This window comes from Scyliorhinus canicula, chromosome 7 (assembly GCF_902713615.1).
Source record: "Scyliorhinus canicula chromosome 7, sScyCan1.1, whole genome shotgun sequence".
Lineage (NCBI taxonomy): Eukaryota > Metazoa > Chordata > Chondrichthyes > Carcharhiniformes > Scyliorhinidae > Scyliorhinus > Scyliorhinus canicula.
The window spans coordinates 102,075,014-102,094,171 of NC_052152.1; the positions used below are offsets into that span (position 1 = coordinate 102,075,014).

At 46.1% G+C, this 19,158-nt stretch overlaps 1 protein-coding gene across 7 annotated transcripts in view; it reads left to right on the forward strand.

The window, feature by feature from the left end:
* LOC119969228 (rho GTPase-activating protein 6-like) overlaps positions 1–19,158 on the forward strand; it is a 782,573-nt gene that overhangs the window by 601,794 nt on the left and 161,621 nt on the right. For all 7 annotated transcript variants that reach the window (XM_038802556.1, XM_038802557.1, XM_038802558.1 and 4 more), the window contains exon 3: positions 15,485–15,556. In XM_038802556.1, the coding sequence (XP_038658484.1) occupies positions 15,485–15,556 (72 nt within the window). The remainder of the gene's footprint in view (positions 1–15,484; positions 15,557–19,158) is intronic.

Sequence of the window (19,158 nt, forward strand, 5' to 3'; positions counted from 1 at the left end):
AAATATTGGTTGCCAGGAGACAAAGAGGGCCCACCCACAACTACAATGCTATCATTTAATTTTCATAACGAATAAATAAAATTTTCAAAAAATACATGGAAAAAAGGTGTATTTCTTAGTAATTACAGTGTACATGTACTGTACATATTACTGGCAGTAGATACCAAATGTAAATACAGAATGTTATAATTTAATTTTTTATTTTTTTAAATTTTAAGTAATTGGTTGATATTTTTAGATAGTTTACTGCACAATTTACACATAACAGATAGTTCAAAAGCACAATAGAGCATTGCATGCAGTCCACTATATTAAGAGCAATCGTTTGTGTTCGCTAGATGATTGTGCGAATCTGCCAATAATTGCTTCTGCATCCAATTCATCTAACAATTCCTTTTAAATGGAGAGCAACATGTATGATTCCAAATTTTCCTCAGACAGCGAATTTCTTAACCTTGTCTTTATGATCTTTAGCTTTGAAAATGTCCTCTCACATTGGTCTTGAGTAACTGATCGTGTGCAGATGACTTTATAATGTTCATAAAGGTTATCATATGCCTTGTCATGAAGTCTGTTGGATGCCAGAATTTGTAATACACATGATGGGCAAGTGCTGCAAATTTTACAATTGTTGCAACTGGAATCCATATTCTCACCACCATTAAGCAATAGCTTTAATACATCAAAGTTTGAAGCAAAAGAAAACAATTCCAATATTACTTGATCTTTGCTGATTTGTGGAAACAGCTTAATAATACCTTCCAATGCTTCATCTTCAAGGCCCTTCTCTGCAATAGTTTTAAACTTTGCTGGGTCCAAGCAGGACAAATCTTTATACAACTGTTTGTGTTGTACAAATCGACTGGACAATGCGATCCATTATTAGGTTAAACACATTTACTCGAAAATCAGCGAGAGAATCTGAGGAATTTCTTTCATCATCAATAAGCTCATCTGTCATTCTTTTCTTCTTCCTCTGCCTCTTAACTGGCAATGCTGTTTCCAATGCATCAATTTCCAATATTTGATTTTCATCCATATTCATCTGTGAAATCCTGTCATTACATTTATTTACAAATTCCAAAGCCTTGCTGTGAACGTTATCAAATGTTCTTGTCTGTTCCTTAAACTTTGTTGCAGCTGAATCTACCAAACTCCATGCAGTATACATATCTGAACCACTTGTCTGTAGATAACTTGATAACGGGGTTGTAGTTTCATAGAATAGATCATAGAATTTACAGTGCAGAAGGAGGCCATTCGGCCCATCGAGTCTGCACCGGCTCTTGGAAAGAGCACCCTACCCAAGGTCAACACCTCCACCTTATCCCCATAACCCAGTAACCCCACCCAACACTAAGGGCAATTTTGGACACTAAGGGCAATTTATCATGGCCAATCCACCTAACCTGCACATCTTTGGACTGTGGGAGGAAACTGGAGCACCCGGAGGAAACCCACGCACACACGGGGAGGATGTGCAGACTCCACACAGACAGTGACCCAAGCCGGAATCGAACCTGGGGCCCTGGAGCTGTGAAGCAATTGTGCTATCCACAAGGCTACCGTGCTGCTCCATCTACAAGTAAGTAAATGCTGTCAATATGGTTTCAAACTTTAGAAGACTTTGAAGTAAAACATTTGCTTCATGTTTTGTTTTTGCATCAAACTTTTCTGAATTTTGTATCATTGATAAGCATGTCAATAGATTTACGAAAGTACTGGCAGCGGCATCATCAAAACGTCCAAATATAGTTGTTGCTGCATTGGATTTTCCTGACCATCTGGTCTCACCAATTAGCTTTAATCGTTTAATTTTTTTCTTGTCCTAGATGTTTTCCAACAACTTCTATCCACACAGCCATTCTCTTGTATGATGCTTTCACAAAAGTTGCTATATTCTGGAGCAAATTGAAAAAGAAACTGCAGGCACACAACATTTTGTTGTTTCCGTTATCACCAAATTCAAGACATGGGCATAGCACCATATATGAACCTGTTGATCAGCCACATCAGCAATTTTACTTTATAAACCATTATACTGGCCATGGTAGCTTGCAGCGCCATCTGTGCTTTCAGATAAACATTTTTGGGGGTCAATTTTAAGATGCTGTAATGTGTCATTCAATAGATCAAAAAGTCCCTGTCCTGTACCATCATTACTTGGCACAACTGAAAGTAGTCGCTCACAGATAATACCTTTAAGCACATATCGAATAATAATGCTAAACTGATCGATGGATGAATGATCTTGTGTTGAATCAACCTGAATAGAATAATATTTTGCTTGAGAAACTTCATGACTAATTCTTCTATCATATTCTTCATAATTTTGATTAACATGTTTATAGTTGTTTTACTCAGGTATGTAACAAGTCCACCACAGCCTTTACTTTGAGCCTTTCCTTTTTGCTCTAATCGTTTGATTCTTTGTTTAGACTTGTTCTGCACTGCAGAAATGTGAGCTGCCATAATGGGGTCATATTTTGCCATCAACTGCACTGTAGCTAAAAAATTGCCATGATTCAGAACCTCATTATCTAGAGTGTAGGCCGATTCATTTCTGTGACCTTGAAAAGGAAGTACTTGCTTGCCTAACATCATTATGATGACTGTAATCCTCATGACAATACTTCTCTGCTTCCATTCTTCATTCCTTTTAATTAGTGATGCTGCAAAAAATTTATCTAAGGTGCCATCATTAACCACACTGATATATTGCTGAGCATTTCTGACGTGTTGTTGTCGATTCATGTAAAGTCAAGCTCTGGCTAATACGCCTGTATTCACTAAAGCCACGTACAAAGGGTGATGGATTACAAGTGTTGGGAAACTCAAAGGCTAAGCAGTATGAACAATATAAGCATCTATTTTCTTTGTTATATGTTAGCCATTTTCTTGGGACTGAGTCATTCATAATTTTCCTCTCATACAAACGAGCATCAAATGGCAGATCATCAAGTGGCTGAAGTGGATGTTCAGCAAAAAACTGTTTTAGCTTTGCTCGTGATGGATATTGGAAGATTACAGTAATTGATCTTTCATTTTCTTGCGTAGGTTCATTTACAGGATATGCTTCAGAAACCAAGTCATTTATGCTTGAAGGAATATCTGATTCCCTGTCACTAGTTGAAGCTATGTGTTCAGATGTTGCAATTACAGGCAGTACAGATACCGGAACAAGGAAGCCAGAATAAATATTGGGGCTGGGTTGATTAGTAATGGATGCACTTGTATTTGTCTCTACATTCAAAGTAGCTCTTCTCTGTTCTTGTAACTCGCATGTCATTGCATCATCACCATGAGCATTGTTTCTTGCTTCTTGATTATTTGTTGCAGAACTGGATATTGATGTGGATTGTGCTTGTTGTATTATAAACTCTGTAATAGGCCTGCATCGCTTGGCTGATTCCTTCCTTTCTGCTTTTTGTTCTTTGCGCTTTAGTGTCCCAGATTTATGCTTTTTCTTTTCCATGCTGGTAGGGGTAATATTCCTGAAATAAAAACTTAATTAAAAATAGCCCACTTTGGGCAAAATGAATATTGATGATTGCAAGAATAACTTGAAGGAACGCCAGATAAACCCCTACTTGATAAAAAATATAAAATAACTTACTTACACTTCAATAGGCTATGTTTATTAGTCAATACTACTGTGGCCTATGCAGCTTCAGAAGAGGAGACAATCCACTGTCCAGTGTTCACACCAGCAAGCAACTGAGACAACTGTTGAAACTTAGAAGTTTGGTCCGACTATAGTAAGACATTAAGAATGGTCCCACGACCAAAGTTAACATGTCCAGTTTGATACCAGTGTAGTGTTACAAATCGCAACCCTTTGAGTTTACCGATCATGGCTTATCACTTCAATATCTTTGACCTCATGATTCACGGTCAAAGGTACCGCTTCTCCTTTTCGGTGACCTCACGACCCTATGCACTGCTTGATATCCTTTCAAGTTGCCGACCATCTCAAATCACGAACTGTAACTTTATCTTTAAATTCACACACACTTGCTGAAAATGTGGATTTCCAACTATGTCCGACCCGGGTGAACCAGCCCCCCCTCCACTCCTTTTCACATCCGTTTAACACTGCTTCGTTCCATCATATACTGAGTGATTATTTGTTTGTTTCTTTATTACATTTTTATCTGGTATTGCTCTTTTTAAAAACAATTATATTTTATTAAGTTAGAATACAAATCTCAGGAAAGAAGTTGGAGATTTATTTATCTAATTAATTATAATTTTTAAGGGCCCTTCAGAGATTCACGGGCACCTTCTTGGCTCTCCGGGCCCCGGACCGATGTACCGGCTGAACCAAGACGACTGCTTGATATCCTTTGAAGTTGCCGACCATCTCAAATCACGAATTGTAACTTTATCTTTAAATTCACACACTCTTGCTGAAAACATGGAATTTCCTTAATTATGCCCGATCCGGGCCCCCCTATTCCACATCCTTCCACTACCTCCCCTGCTTCGTTCCTTTTCATGCACTGCTTATTTGTGTCCTGTTCTCTTTTTATTTTCTTCTTCCTTTTTATTACTGAAACAGTTGTCTGTGTTTGTTTCTTTATTGCATTTTTATTTGATAGAGGGAGCCTACTTCATCAGGGGCCCACTTGCCATCGGGCAAGCTGACACCCTGGCCAGTCCGCCACTGGATCTCCCATCCTCTCAATTGCTGCTGTTTGCTATCTCCGAAACCCTCCATCCAGCCTCCTCGGGGCAAACTGATGATTATTGCAGATTGGAGACCAAACAGATGCTCCCTCTGCTCCCACATGTCTCCTCCATTGCCTCCAGACTATCAGAGCCGCCACCACCACAGGGCTGGTGGAGTACCTTGCTGGCGGGAATGGTGGAAGTGCCGTTGCCAATGCCCCCAAACCTATACCCTTACATGATGCCACCTCTACTTGCTCCCACGCTGACCCCCCCCCCCCCCCCCCCCCCGATGCCGCCTCTACTTGCTCCCACGCTGACACCCCCCCACCACCCACTTCCTAATCATGGCTTCATAGCTATATTTGCCACCCAATAATAATTGCTAAAGTTCGGCAACGCCAACCCGCCCTCCTCCCGCTACGCTCCAGCATCCCCGTTTTTACTCGCGGGGTCTTGCCTTCCCATACAAAGCCAGAGGTCACCTTGTTTACCCGTTTAAAAAAGGCCCGTGGAATAAAGATTGGGAGGTACCATTCATCTTTATAACATGCAGGATAGCCTTGCTTTTATATCTATACGTGCATATACTCGAGGCCGAGTTATAGGAGGCCATTGAGTCTGCACCGGCTTTTGGAAAGAGCACACTACCTAAGCCTGCACCTCCACCCTATCCCTGTAGCCCGACCTCACCTTTTTGGACACTAAGGGCAATTTAGCATGGCCATTCCACCTAACCAGCACATCTTTGGACTGTGGGAGGAAGTTAGAGCACCCGGAGGAAACCCGCACAGACAGGAGGAGAACCTGCAGGCTCCTCACAGACCGTGACCCAAACTGGGAATCGAACCTGGGACCATGGAGCTATGAAGCAACTGTGCTAACCACTGTGCAACCATGCTACCCACTTCTTTACAGTGTTATAAAGCAAAAATTGACATTGAACCATATTGACATCGAACCATATAAGATATTGGGTAGATGACCAAAAGCTTGGGCAGGGATTTTAAGAGGTGACTTAAAAGGAGGAAGAGAGATGACCTGGTTTCGGAAGAGAATTGGAGTTTGGGGACTAAGCAACTGCAGGCACAGCTGCCACTAATGGTGGAAGGATTAAAATTGGGATAAAAAATGGGCAAGGGGAGAATTGGGTGTTGTGGGACTGGAGGCGATTTATAGAAATAGGGAGGGGCGAGTTCATGGAGGGATTTGAAAACTAGGATGATTTTGAAATGTATTTGTATAGACAATTAACCAATAAAGCTTAAATCAGGGAAAACATTCAACCCTCATGTTGCTTCTTTCTGCAGCCGATGGCAATGTAAATCTTGCACCCACCCCTTTTCCAGTTTAAAACAAATATACCATTAAAAGTTCAAACTTTTGCTTTTGTTTACTTAATTTTTCCTTAATTTTCCTGGTCAGTGGGGATAATTGGGCGAAATGTGATCCAAGTCATTCCCTGCTGTGCAGTTTTAAGGACCGTAATGGTCAGTGTAATTTTTTCTTGCGCTACCCCATTTGTCCTTTTCCTCAACTCTGCAGCCATGTGGGGAATCACCAAGCATGTTGTACTTTGAGGATGTACATCACAGTTAGTTTCTGTTGTCACTTTAAGTAAAAAGTGACCGTGAAGCCATCTAATTGAAGGAAGGAAACTTGCAGTTCTGTTCAGCCTATCTGCAACTGCAGCCTTGCATAAATACAGCCAACTGCTAACTCTCTTGGCCACTCAGTTTGGGGCAACATGAGCAAATATTGTGAAATTTAAAGGACGTTAAAGGCAAAAACTGAAAGTGATTTTTAGTTATTGAATTAAATGAGTCGGACCGCCTTTGTTTGTTAGTTCAGCAGATATTTGAAAAGAACAGTCAGTCAGGAACCTCTGGAGGTCGGGAGTATTTTTGCGAGGTAAGGGATGACCTCTTTGCCTTCCTGAGTCTTCAAAGAAATTATAACAGTATGAGCAGTTCCGGCCTTTCTGAAGTCCAGATCAAAGAATCATACAAGCTTTCAGTGCAGATGGCGGCCATTCAGCCTGTCTTGTCTGTGCCAACTCTTCAAATGAGCTGTCCAATTGGCCCGGCTGCCCTGTGTTTTCTTACCCCACAAATCTGGAAATGTTTCATTTTGAAATATATATCCAATTGCTTGAGGAAGGTACTTTTGAATCTGCTTTCACCACTTGGGTGGAGAGGAAGCGGAGATTTTGACCTGGGCCAACTTGTGCGCCTAGGCTGACGTGCATAGGACAATCTAATCACCTGCAGGTTCACCGATTAGGGCATCTGGCCAGCGGCATGGACACCCTCTTCAACCCCCCCCCCCCCCCCTTTCTTGCAACCCCCGATGATTCCTTCTTGTCACACTATGGGGTGTGGGCTCTGTGTTGGCAGTAACTGTGGGTTTGGTCCATGGGATGGAGGATGATGACGGCCCACTCTGGGACGATCGTTTGACTATGCCTGAATCCTGCCCATGGTTGCACTTTCCACTGTCCACCTGGGTGATCCCTGCATGCGAGCTGGCCAATTTCTCACTGAATCCTTGAGGTGGATGGGGTGGGGGCCGAGTTGAGGCTGGTTGGGGTGTTGGATGTGGTCCCTGGTCCATGCCCACTCCCCCCTCTCCCAGCACCCCCTCTGCAGTCAACCCAGACTAGCCCATTCCTCACGCCCTTCTGGCAGAGCAATGAGTATTGTTGTAACGTGAATATGTATTTATTGTGAACTAGTGAACATATCCAGGTTTTTGCCCTAGCACCCATACCAACTTAACTGGTATCTACTTTTCTGTCCTTGCGGGCCCGAGTGCTATCTCTAGTTGGATCCCCAGGCAGTACATCAGGAGTGGAGGTGACTTGCTGCAATTCCCACACTGAGACCTGGGTTTCTTTTGGCGGCGGTCTTTTGGGGCGACCAGGCCAGAATGGGGCCAATTGCTGCTCAGGTGTCCCAAGTGGCGTCGTGCCATCCTGTTCGCCCCACTCCCTGGATGCACCAGGGACAACTGGGGGGGTGTGGGGGAGTCTGAGGCAATGGCCTTTGGTTCCTCCATGGGACTGGGGTGTGAGAGTAGCTAACCCTAAGGCTCCCGCTGCCACTTGGCGTTGCCAGTCCTGGAGGCCTGCTCCTGTTCTGACCAGGGTCTCAATGCTCACAGCCATGGAGCTCACGGAGTGAACTACCTCCTTCTGGAACTGTGCCACATCATACTGTGACTGTGCCACAACCTTCTGAGTCTCTGTGATATTGACTGCACCACCTCCCTCTGGGAATAAGCCACATTGACCAGTGCCCGGGCAATGTCACCAAGGCCCTCTACCATGGGCCGCTGTGACTGGGCCATAGTCTGCAATGCCGCTCCAATATCCAGGTTGCCTTGGTACATGGCTGCCTTTGATACGGCAACCCTGTTATGGGCCTCGGCCAATACTCATACAGATTGCCCCAGGCCTTTGACACCTTGACCCATGGCCAAAACCTTCGACCCCCAGGCTTTCGTCGCGGACGTCCCTATACGGTGTTGGCCTGGATGGCATGCATGGTTGGCAGAAAACGAATAGTGTTAGATGGTTGGACACGAGCAGCACAGGGGTGGGTAGCTGGTGGCCTGTTTAGCCAGGGCACCCGGCCATGGCAACCAGTATGGGTGCTGGCAGGTGGTACAGGATGATCCAGTCACCATCCTGGTGGGGGAGGAGGGGTGGGGTCATGGGTGTGTAGATCAGGGGTTAGTGCCAAGGGCACTGCTGCCTACTCACCCTGGCTGCTGATGAGGTTGTGCAATTTCTTATGGCACTGCTGGCTGGTCCTGCTGGTGTTGCCGCACTTGTGGCCTCTCTCACCTGCACCCAGGCCCAGTGCATGGTCATGGGTGGCAACCTCCTTCCCACTTCAGAGTACAGGGTAGCCCACCACTCCTCCGCTTCCAGCAGGGTTTACCATTCAGCATCAGTGAATCGGGGTGTCGCTATTCTTGCTGCCACCTTGTTGGCTATGATGAGTGTGTGTGGGAAGTGGAGTTCTTGAATGCGGCTGCAGCTTGCCAGCCTCTCTAGTGTCAATCCCAACTCCGGCGAATTGGACACAGTTTTCCAATGGAATTGATCGTATTCCATGTAGCGCTGGTGCTAGCCCATTAACGGTTAATGAATTGCTTTGTGAATAGCACCAATTTTGCTGTCATAGAAGTCCACAGATTCAGTCCAGGCGTCAACACTTAGGGCGCAATTCTCCGCACTCAAGACGGTGCGGAGAATAGCGGGGTTCGTAAAATTTTACGGCCACGCCAGTCTGACACCCTCCCGCTATTCTCCCCCCACGCCCGACTCCCGATACGAATCGCTGCCGCCGTTGTTTTACGGCCAGCAGCGATTCTCAGCTGGCCGATGGGCCGAGTTCCAAGCCCTTTACGTCCATTTTTATGAACGGCAAACACACCTGGTCTAGCCGTTCGTAAAAACGGTCGTAAAGTGGCGATTTTTAAAACCATGGCACCGATTGGCACGGCTGTACCACGGCCGTGCCAAGGGTGCCATGGGCCCGCGATCGGTGGGCACCGATCGCGGGCAGCGGGTCCGATACCCGCGCACTCTTTGTCCTTCCGCCGCCCCGCTGTATCACTTCGCGGGTCGGCTGAGGGCCGTCCCGGCCCGCGCATGCGCGGGTTTCGTGCAAATGCGCGATGACGTCATCCGCGCATGCGCGGGTTGGAGTCTTCCAATCCGCACATGCGCGGCTGACGTCATGTGACGCGTCAGCCGGCGCAAACCCTGGCAAGCGGGCTCAACGAATTTCGTTAAGCCCGCGATGCCGGAGTTTACGGCGGCGGCATGCTAGCCCCGACCGGGGACCAGAATCGGTTCCCGGTCGGGGAGGGGGAGACTGGCGTCAAACTCGCCCGGATTTGACGCCAGCCTTACGATTTCTCCCTCTCTGGGAGAATCGCGCCCTTAGTTTCTGAAACGGAGAATTCCGCCGAGGATCTATCAAGCCGGGTTTCACTCTGTGATCTGGCTTAACCAGCAATAACACACACTGGGATCATAACCGTTTCAAAGCTCATAAAGGTTGCAGTTACTCATAAGAGCAATTGTTGATGTAGTAATTAAGTAGCAGAGCAGTAATTGAATGAAAACTTAACATGTGATATAATCCTAATCAGTGGGTGAATATTCACATTCATGCCTCAGTTGCATAAATCCTCTCACCATGTAGTAATCTTGATATCATCAATATTTTCATGAATGTACTTGTTATGTTGCTGCAAACGGATACACACTTCCTGGGATTTAGCAGTGCTCTCTGTTAATTCTTTCAGTTGGTCGGGCAGCTGTGGGACATTATAGCCTAATCTTTGCACATAGTCCTCTAATTGTTCCATCATTCTATCTTTTACATCAATTTCTGTGTTTTTACGATTGTAAATATTTATCAACGCCTTGTCATCTATTCTGACCGATGTCTCTGGGGTTTAAAAAAAAGGTTCCTTTGGGACCAGGGTATGGTTTTCATATCCATAATTATATTCATTTTCCATGGTGACAATGCAGTATTCCCCTTCTATATATGCAGTTTGTGTTGGCTTTAGGTCAGCTCTAACAACCTCCCTTGTGCAATTTGATCATGTCTAATTAAACGCATATGTTGCTTTAGGATGGTCCCTTTTCTCATATGGGCAGACAATCATGTCTCTCTGCGTGTTAGACCCTTCCTGCCAAGATGCTAATGCATAATCTCCAAAATCTGCTGCACATGGATAGCTATTACGAGATGTGACTGCCATCCCAAATCTATACTCTATTTTCCATCCGATTTATATCGGCAATGGTTAAGCCTCACTCATCACTGTGGATAGATACAGAACAAACCAGTGATGGGTCCAATTAGTAGTGTCACCATTGACCTGGTATTAAGACACCTTGACGAGTGCGCAGTCAATTCCAGCCCACAGACCCCGGAGTCCCAACATAAGTGAATTAACCAATAGTTTAAGTACTTTTCTGTGATCTTTGATCCTTGACTGCTCCAATGAGTTACAGGCACCAGATTTGTGAATAAAACATTTTTAAAAAACTGTTTGTTTATAACGAGAGTGATTGAAGAACATTCAATGGAAATAAGGGAACACTGATCTACTAGTCTAACTATTCCCCAAAACAGCGTCCCACCCTCCACCCACATACACACCAGACAGACACACCGGGAAAGGGGAAGGATCAAAATAATGGGGATTAAACTGGGTGTGAGATATTTGGGGATCTTCACTGCTGTGGTAGTGGTCTTTGTAGCCAGCTATCTTTTTTAAATTTAGAGTGCCCAATTCATTTTTTCCAATTAAGGGGCAATTTAATGTGGCCAATCCACCTACCCTGCACACCTTTGGGTTGTGGGGGCAAAACCCACGCAAACATGGGGAGAATGTGCAAACTCCGCACGGAAAGTGACCCAGTGCCAGGATCAAACAGTCACATGCCCTACTGGGGTGACACGGAATTTGTAAAGACGACCATGGCAGAAATCCCCAACATAGAACAAAGCATTCAAGGCCTTATACGGGGGGGCTATACACCTCCCAGCCCCCAATCGGGACTCAGGAATGAAACAGTTCGTTGAAGGACAGGACATACCAATCCTGAAAGGAAGAGGGGGCTGAAAGCCCCACTAGAACTGCCACAGGTCTTGGAGAGCATCAGCTCCATGCAGGTCAGGAAGGCGCCGGCACCCAGCAGGTTCCCAGTGGCCTTCTACAAACAATTTGCAACGGCACTGGCCCTGCACTTGAGAGAGATGTTCAGACTTGCTACTGAGGGGCATCTTGCCTCCAATGCTAACTCAAGCCTCAATCTCGCTGATACCCAAGCCAAAGGCTCAACCAAATGTGGCTCCTCCAGACCCTTTTCGCAGCTTAATGTGGATGCAAAAATCCTCACAAAACTCCTGGCTAAGCGGCTGGAGAAATGCGTACCAGAGGTGATTGCAGTAGGCCAGAGGGGCTTGGTTAAGGGTAGACAGCTAACAGCAAGCATCAGGTGATGTTAGCTGATGTGCTAATGATGCCATCCGGGGAGAGAACACTAGAGGCGGTCATCTCTCTGGATGCAGAAAAGGCCTTTGACAGTCAAGTGGAAGTACCTCATTAGAGTGGTTTGGGCTGTGGACAGGGTTCACCTCACGTGTGAAATTCCCCATGATGTGCATACGGACAACATCAATAGCTCTGAATACTTCCAACTGCACAGGGGCAGGTATGCCCACTGACCCACTCCTACTCTCCCTGGTAATCAAGTTGTTGGCGATTACCCTCAAAGTGGCGGAAATCTGGAAGGGAATCCATAGATGAGACAGAGAGCACAGAGTCTCACTCTGTGTGAATGACCGGCTCTTCTACATGTCGGACTTGCCCAGCAGCATGGAAGGAATCATGAAGCTCTGAAGGGAGTTTCGAGCCTTCTCGGGCTTTAAGCTCAATCTGAGCAAGAGTGAATTCTTCACGGTGAACCCGAAAGGGAGAGGGGCAGAGCAAGCTCAATGCAAATTCACTATCTGGGGATCCAGATTGCCCACGGGTGGACACAAGCGGAATCTTTTATTTTCCTTATAAATTTAGAGTCTGGGGGAGGCTTGTCAACACTGAGCCGACCTCAGAAGGGGAATTCTCAATGTGAAGATCCTGATTGTTAAGGTGAAAATGACTTAGCAGAGAGCATTCTACAGCCTGCAGGATCTAGTTGAAGACTGCCATTAGAAGATCGCTGGCTAGGACAGCACGGTGGTGCAGTGGATAGCACTGCTGCCTCACAGTGCTGAGGTGCCAGGTTCGATCCCGGCTCTGGGTCCACTGGTGCCCCATCCAGGACACTACTGGCCATGACATGCCGTCCCCCTGGGTCCGTAACCATCCATGTCATGTTAAATGCAGTCCTCTTTCTCTGTAGTATGGCTACCACCCTAGCTTCTGTCCTGTAACATGAATGGTAAGTCCATCCCAGGCATCCCTTTCTTTCCCGCAGCCAGTCCTTCTCCCTGAGGTACGTCTCACGGAAGAAAACTATGTCAGCTTTCAGACTTTTCAGGTGGACGAAGACTCTGGAACTTTTCACTGGGCCGTTAAGTCCTCAAACTTTTCAGATGACTATTTTGATGGGGATTTTTGGCGTCCCTCCCCTCCCCGTACTCACCATGAGGCCAGGCCCCTGCGCTCTGGGGTTTCTTTGTCCAGGGGTCATCCAACATGGCTACCAACTGTGTGTACATCATGTAGGTGAGCTCCTGCACTCTGGGGTCTTTCTACATTCAAGGACCCTCCAAAGTGTCTGCTTGTGGTGCCATATTGTTCCATGTTTCACAAGTGGCCTATGGAAGCCAGTCAAAACACCACGCCCTCCACCTGCCATTCTGTTCTCCCTGCTGTCTAGTTTCCCTCTCCCTCTGCTACTCCCTTTCTCTCCTCTCTCTTTCCCCCCCCCCCCACCCCCTTCAGTAGTGTGTCCCCCTCCCACCCCTTCCCTCCACAGGCCTTCTCTCTCCAGTGGGAGATACGTCGCGGACCCCTCTTCTCACTCATGGGGCAGTAAAATAATGTTCTCTGTTCTGGTACTTTACCCAGAGCCTGGCTCGGCACCACATCCCGAATTTGATGTTGTTCCCATACAGGGTTGACTTTGCCCTGTTAAATTCTGCCCGGCGCTCTGCCAGGTCTGCCCCAATGTCCTGAAAGACTCTGATCTTGTGTCCCTCCTAGCTGCAAGCCTTCGTTTGACTGGCCCAGCGAAGGATCCTTTCCCGGTCCTAGTAATGGTGTAACTTGGCAATGACTGCTCATGGCTGCTCCCCGCCTCGGGTTTCGGCCGGAGCAACCCACGGGCCCTGTTGATCTCCAGAGGCTTCAGGAAGCTGATTCTCCCCACTAGGTACTCCAGCAGCTGGGCCACATAGTTGGTTGGGTCTCTGCTCTCAATCCCTTTTGGTAGGCTCACTATCCTAATGTTCAGGCGTCTCGACCAGTTTTCCTGGTCCTCCGCCTTCCCTTTCAGGTTGCCCTGAGTCTCCATCAGCCTCCAGGGTGGTGATTTGGTTGCTTTGGTCCGTCGAGACTTTCTCCAGTTCATTTATCATATTCCTCAGTGCCTCTGCTGCTGCCTTGATTTCTGTCTTTGTCTTCCTTCATCTCTTTCAGTTCTCTAGTGAGGAATGTCTTCCATCCATCTTCTTGGAGGATGGGGAAGCATGTTTTTTGGGTCTCTCTCTCTTGGGAGTGGCCGGGGACCCCGTGGCTTGTGAGTCCGCTGACCCACTTGCTCGCTGCTCCTGCCCTTTCTGGTGTTTCTGTGGCCTCAGGAACTGCTGCTTCCTGGCATCTTTGCTGTTCTTTGTATTGTTGAGGTTGAGGGGATGTTTTAGTTCAGTTTTTGTGGGCTAATTTCTGCTAAACGTGCCTATTTTCTTGTCTTTCGGAGGAGTGCCATCTGATCTGCGACGGCTGAGCACATCCCCGTCACTGGATGTCCCATAAATCAGTACAAGTATTGAAGTATGTTTGGTTTATCCATAGTTACAGGTTTGAGGCAGGAACTGAGCCATGTAATTCATACCTAATATAATAATGTGAGCAGTTGACTTTTGTGTTTAACTGACAGGTCAGCTGGTAGTAGCCTAGGAAATCTTGGCTACTCATCTCAAAAGGTATTTAAAATAAGTTGAGATGCTCAAATCTGAAAGAATGTGTTTGAATCGACTAGGTGGGACCCATGTTGTTCCCACAGTAGTTAGAAGCAGAGAAGAACTACTGAGTGCATAAATGTTCATTCAACCTAATAGAAATAGATGTGGTGAGCATTTTGCTTCCCTGGAACTGTGGTATATTACTGTTGTAGCTATGATTAAATATGATTATCAGAGCCCGAAATGGAATCTTGATGTGTGATATTGTAATACTCCTTCTAGACTGCAGATAATGTCCTTTTAATAGTGCAGGATGATTCCAGTCGTTCAAATCATTCTTTTTATTTGTTCCTGAGGTGTGGGCATTGCTAGCAAGCAAACAATTTTCCCTAGTAGTCCTTTAGAAGGTTGGGGTGTGCTACGTTAGCAGAAGTTGCCCAAGGATATGCCGGGTGGGGTTGCGGAGATAGAGTGGGGAAGTGGACCTAGGTAGGGTGCTGCTTCAGAGGGTCGGTGCAGACTTGATGGGCTAAATGACCTCCTTCTGCACTGTAGGGTTCGATGATTCTCTCTCCGTTAGGTGCCACCTTCACCCCTCCTGGGGGAAAAAAAAAATCTTGATCCCTCTAACCTCCAAACCTCCCTTTTCTTTCCAATGTCCATAAGTGTGTAGATACCTCCCAAAACTGCCGATCTTTCTGAGAATATATTTGACTTTCTCTGGTTTGGTTTCCATCCCTGCCACAGTACCGAAATGGCTTATGTCAAAGTCATAAATGATATTCTGTTACTGTATTTTGCAGTTGGTGGTGGAGGGAGTGACTGTTTAAGCCTAAATTAGCAGAAGGTTATCCTGTCACGCTATCCTGGCCATATTGTAATCTGCATGGATATCGAGGCTAGTTCACATAAGGGCGATGGCAGTGAAAATAATTATAAAATATGAAAGCCAAAAAATCTAGAGTAAGGAAGGAAGAAAAGACTCAAAACATTGCACAGATCCTAATTTTGTTTGAACTTAAAATGTTTTGTTATGTATTTTGTATCACGTAATGACTTAAATATTTTCTGGAGTTTGTCCTTAAATTCCTGAACACGTAACTTCAATCATTGTTTCAATAATTTAAATTTTGTTATTTTATTTACAGATGGACAAAAGCGGAAAAAGTCATTAAGACGGAAATTGGACTCATTGGGCAAAGAAAAGAACAAGGACAAAGGTGAGTAATCAATGTATTGGCAATGAGTTGGAACTGAAAAAGTCTCCCAGAAAGCGGGAGGGTTCAGTGCTTGAAAACCAAAGACTTTATAAACATCATCACTTCAGAACAAAAAGCAAAACTTACCTGAGGAACGATGTGGAGATTATCATCCCTGTAACCTGAAGTATATTTCCACTATATGGGTTCAATAACAAAGGAAGATGGTTGTGGTTGTTGGAGGTCAGTTATCACATCTCCAGGGCATCAGCTTAGGGGTTTCTCAGGGTAGTGTTCTAGGCCCAACCATCTTCCGCTACTTCATCAGTGACTTTCCCTCCATCATGAGGTCAGAAGTGGGGATGTTCGCTGATGACTGCACAATGGTCAGCACCATTTGCAACTCCAATACTGAAGTTGTCCATGTCCAAATGTAGCATGACCTGGAAAATATCCAGGCTTGGGCTGCGTCATCAATGCCTTTCATCATCAATGCCTTTCCTGCATCTTGGGGTCAGAAGTGGGGATGTCTGCTGACGACTGCGAATTTTCAGCACCATTTGTAATTCAGATACTGAAGCAGTCCTGGACAATATCCAGGCTTGGGCTGGCAAGTGACACATAACATTCGTGCCACACAAGTGCCAGGCAATGACTATCTTCAACAAGAGATGACTTTCCATAATATTATGATCACCTAATCTCCCGCTATCAACAATTTGAGGATTACCAGTGATCAGAAGCCTAACTGGACTAGCTACTGTCGCTACAAGAGCCAGTCAGAGGAATACAGTGGTGAATAACTCACTGCCTGGCTCCCCAAAGTTTTTCTACCATCTGCGATTATGATGGAATACTCTACAATTGTCCAGATAAGAGCAGATCCATCAATACATGTTCAATACCATCAAGGACAGCGTTTTAAAGTGGGTCACGCCCATGTGTGAGGTTGGGAGGGTTGTGGAATGACTGGTCGCAGTGTTCCCGATCATGGGGGAAATGGCCAAATTTGAGAATGGTGGCTGCTTCTGCATTTGTAATGACACCCTGGGCAAGTGTGCAGTCAGTTTCAGCCCCACAACTCAAGTTGTGACTCAACCCAGAGTCACAACTCAAGTCAATTAACCAACAGTTCTTATAAACAATACCCAAAGTCTTTGGCCCTTGGCTGCCGATAATTAGTCAATCGGTTTGTAAGTTCAAACACATTGACTGTTCATTCCAGTGGGATCAGATCCAAACATCACCTGTTACCAGGCAGAACACAGCCTTTTGAACCAATTCATTGGCCACCAGTAAAATCAATCAAACTAAGTTCCAGCTAATCTTTGTCATTGGTGCTGAACAGTCTCCATTTTCGGTATGAACCAGCACAGGCTTCTGCTTGAATTAAAGGCACAGACCACTGCTTTCTTCTACCTGAATTAAAGGTACAGGCTGCCTTAAAGATACATGGATCAAAAATGTAATACTTTCCAAATGAAAATAAATAAGGCTGTGTGCAGTCTTCGGGCCATAAGCGGCAACAGAAAGCAGGTCACGCGCTCTGCATGATCCCCCCCCCCCGCCCCTTCCAGATATTTGCTTTTGGTGCCAAATCACGGAGCACTTTGTTTCCATTTTCTCTTTTTTAAATTTTTTTCTTAAGGATTTTTAAGCTATACAAGATAAAGGTAATTGCGAACATGCATTGAGAAGTAACAGGAGTGAAATAATGAAAAAATACAATAATAATAAAGAAAACCCAATAAAAAGTAAAGGAAAAATTGTATATTGGTTGTTTTTACCTGTTCACATCCGTCGCAGTTTCTTGTTTTGCGTTCTCCAGTAACTGTTTATTCCCAACCGGGTCCCCCACTCTCCTCCCCACCCGCACCCCATTCTTCTCGACCCTCTTCCCCTTCCCTTTTAGCCGTCTGGCGTGCCCCCTTTTCTCTTCAGCTCCTGAATTCTCGTGTGTGATTAGTGTGATGCTGTGTATTTTTGCTTGCTGATCTTGGTTGGGTTCTATGTTTAATTGTTCCCTCCCCCCACCCCTTTCATTGGCATATGTTATTATGTTGTGGCTTTCAGTTCCCTCGGGTTTACTGGAAGTTGGCTGCAAACTGGTCTTGGAACAACTGGGTGAATGGCTCCCACATTTTGTAGAAGCCCTCTTCCGACCCCCGGATGGCAAATTTGATTTTCTCCACCTGGAGACATTCCGACAGGTTGGACAGCCAGTCTGCAGCTTTGGATGGTGCTACTGATCGCCAGCCGAGCAGGATTCTCTGGCGGGCGCTTAGGGAGGCAAAGGCAAGGGTGTCAGCCCTTCTCCCCATGAATAGATCTGGTTGTTCTGCGACCCTAAAGACTGCCACTCTTGGGCATTTCTCAAATCCTCATCCCCACAAGAAGGCTGCCCAGAACCTGACTAGTCTAGGACAAGACCAGAGCATGTGGGCGTGGTTGGCCAAGCCTCCTTCGCACCATTTGGCACCATTCGCATTTATCCTCCACCTCCGGGAAGAACCTGCTCATTCGGGTTCTAGTTAAGTTGGCTCTGTGCATCACTTTCAGCTGCATGAGGCTTAGCATTGCACAAGTGGAGGTGGTGTTGACCCTATACAGTGCTTTCTATAGAGTTCCCACCCTATTTCAAGCCCGAAGTCCTCTTCCCATTTTTCTCTTGTCCCATCCAGTTGTGTGTTTGCTCTCCCCAGTAATCACCCATACATGTCACTGCAGTTCCCCTTCCCTAAGATGTCCATGTTCAGTGGGTCCTCTAACAATGACTATTGCCGTGGTCATGGGTACGTCCTCGTTTCCCTACGTAAGAAGTTTTTAACCTTATTCATTCCCCCCCTGTCAGCTGGAACCTCTCTGTTAGTTCCTCGCGTGTTTTCAGTCTGTTATCAGAGTAGAAGCCCCTAACTGTCAGAGTCCCTCCGTCCTGTCTCCAACTTTTGAAGGTGGCGTCCATTGTCATTGCCGTGAACCTATGGTTATTGCAGATAGGGGTCCTTAACGGACACTTCAGTTGGCCTGAAGTGCTATCACCATTAATTCCACGACTGGAGTGTTGTTACCACCACTGGACTTGTTGAATATTTATTCGGTGGGGATGGGAGTGCCGCCATGGCCCGGAGGTAGGTCCCCCTGCAGGAGCTGCTCTCCATAAGCATCCACTCGGCTTCTGGCTCTTTTATTCACCCTTTTACCCTCTCTGCGGTTGCCGCCAGTGGCAATATTTCAGGTTTGGGAGGGCTAGGCCCTCCATGGTTAACATGGCCCTCCATACTCGCACTCTGCAGTATTATTTTTGGGATCCTTGCGTTTCTCTCTTCATTTCCCCCCCCCCCCCCCCCCCCCCCACCCCCACTCCCCAAGCCACACAAACGCCATGATCAGTTTTTCTAATGAATCGAAGAAAGCCTTGGGGATGTGGCTCGTAATGGATCTGAACAGGAAGAGGAACCTAGTCAGTATGTTGATCTTTATCGTCTGCACTCTCCCTGCTAGGGAGAGTGGGAGTGTGTCCCATCTCTGCAAGCCCTTTTTAACTTTCTCCATCAGAGTGGTCAGGTTCCATTTGTGGATCCCTGTCCAGTCATGAGCGATTTGGATCCCCAGATAGTGGAATT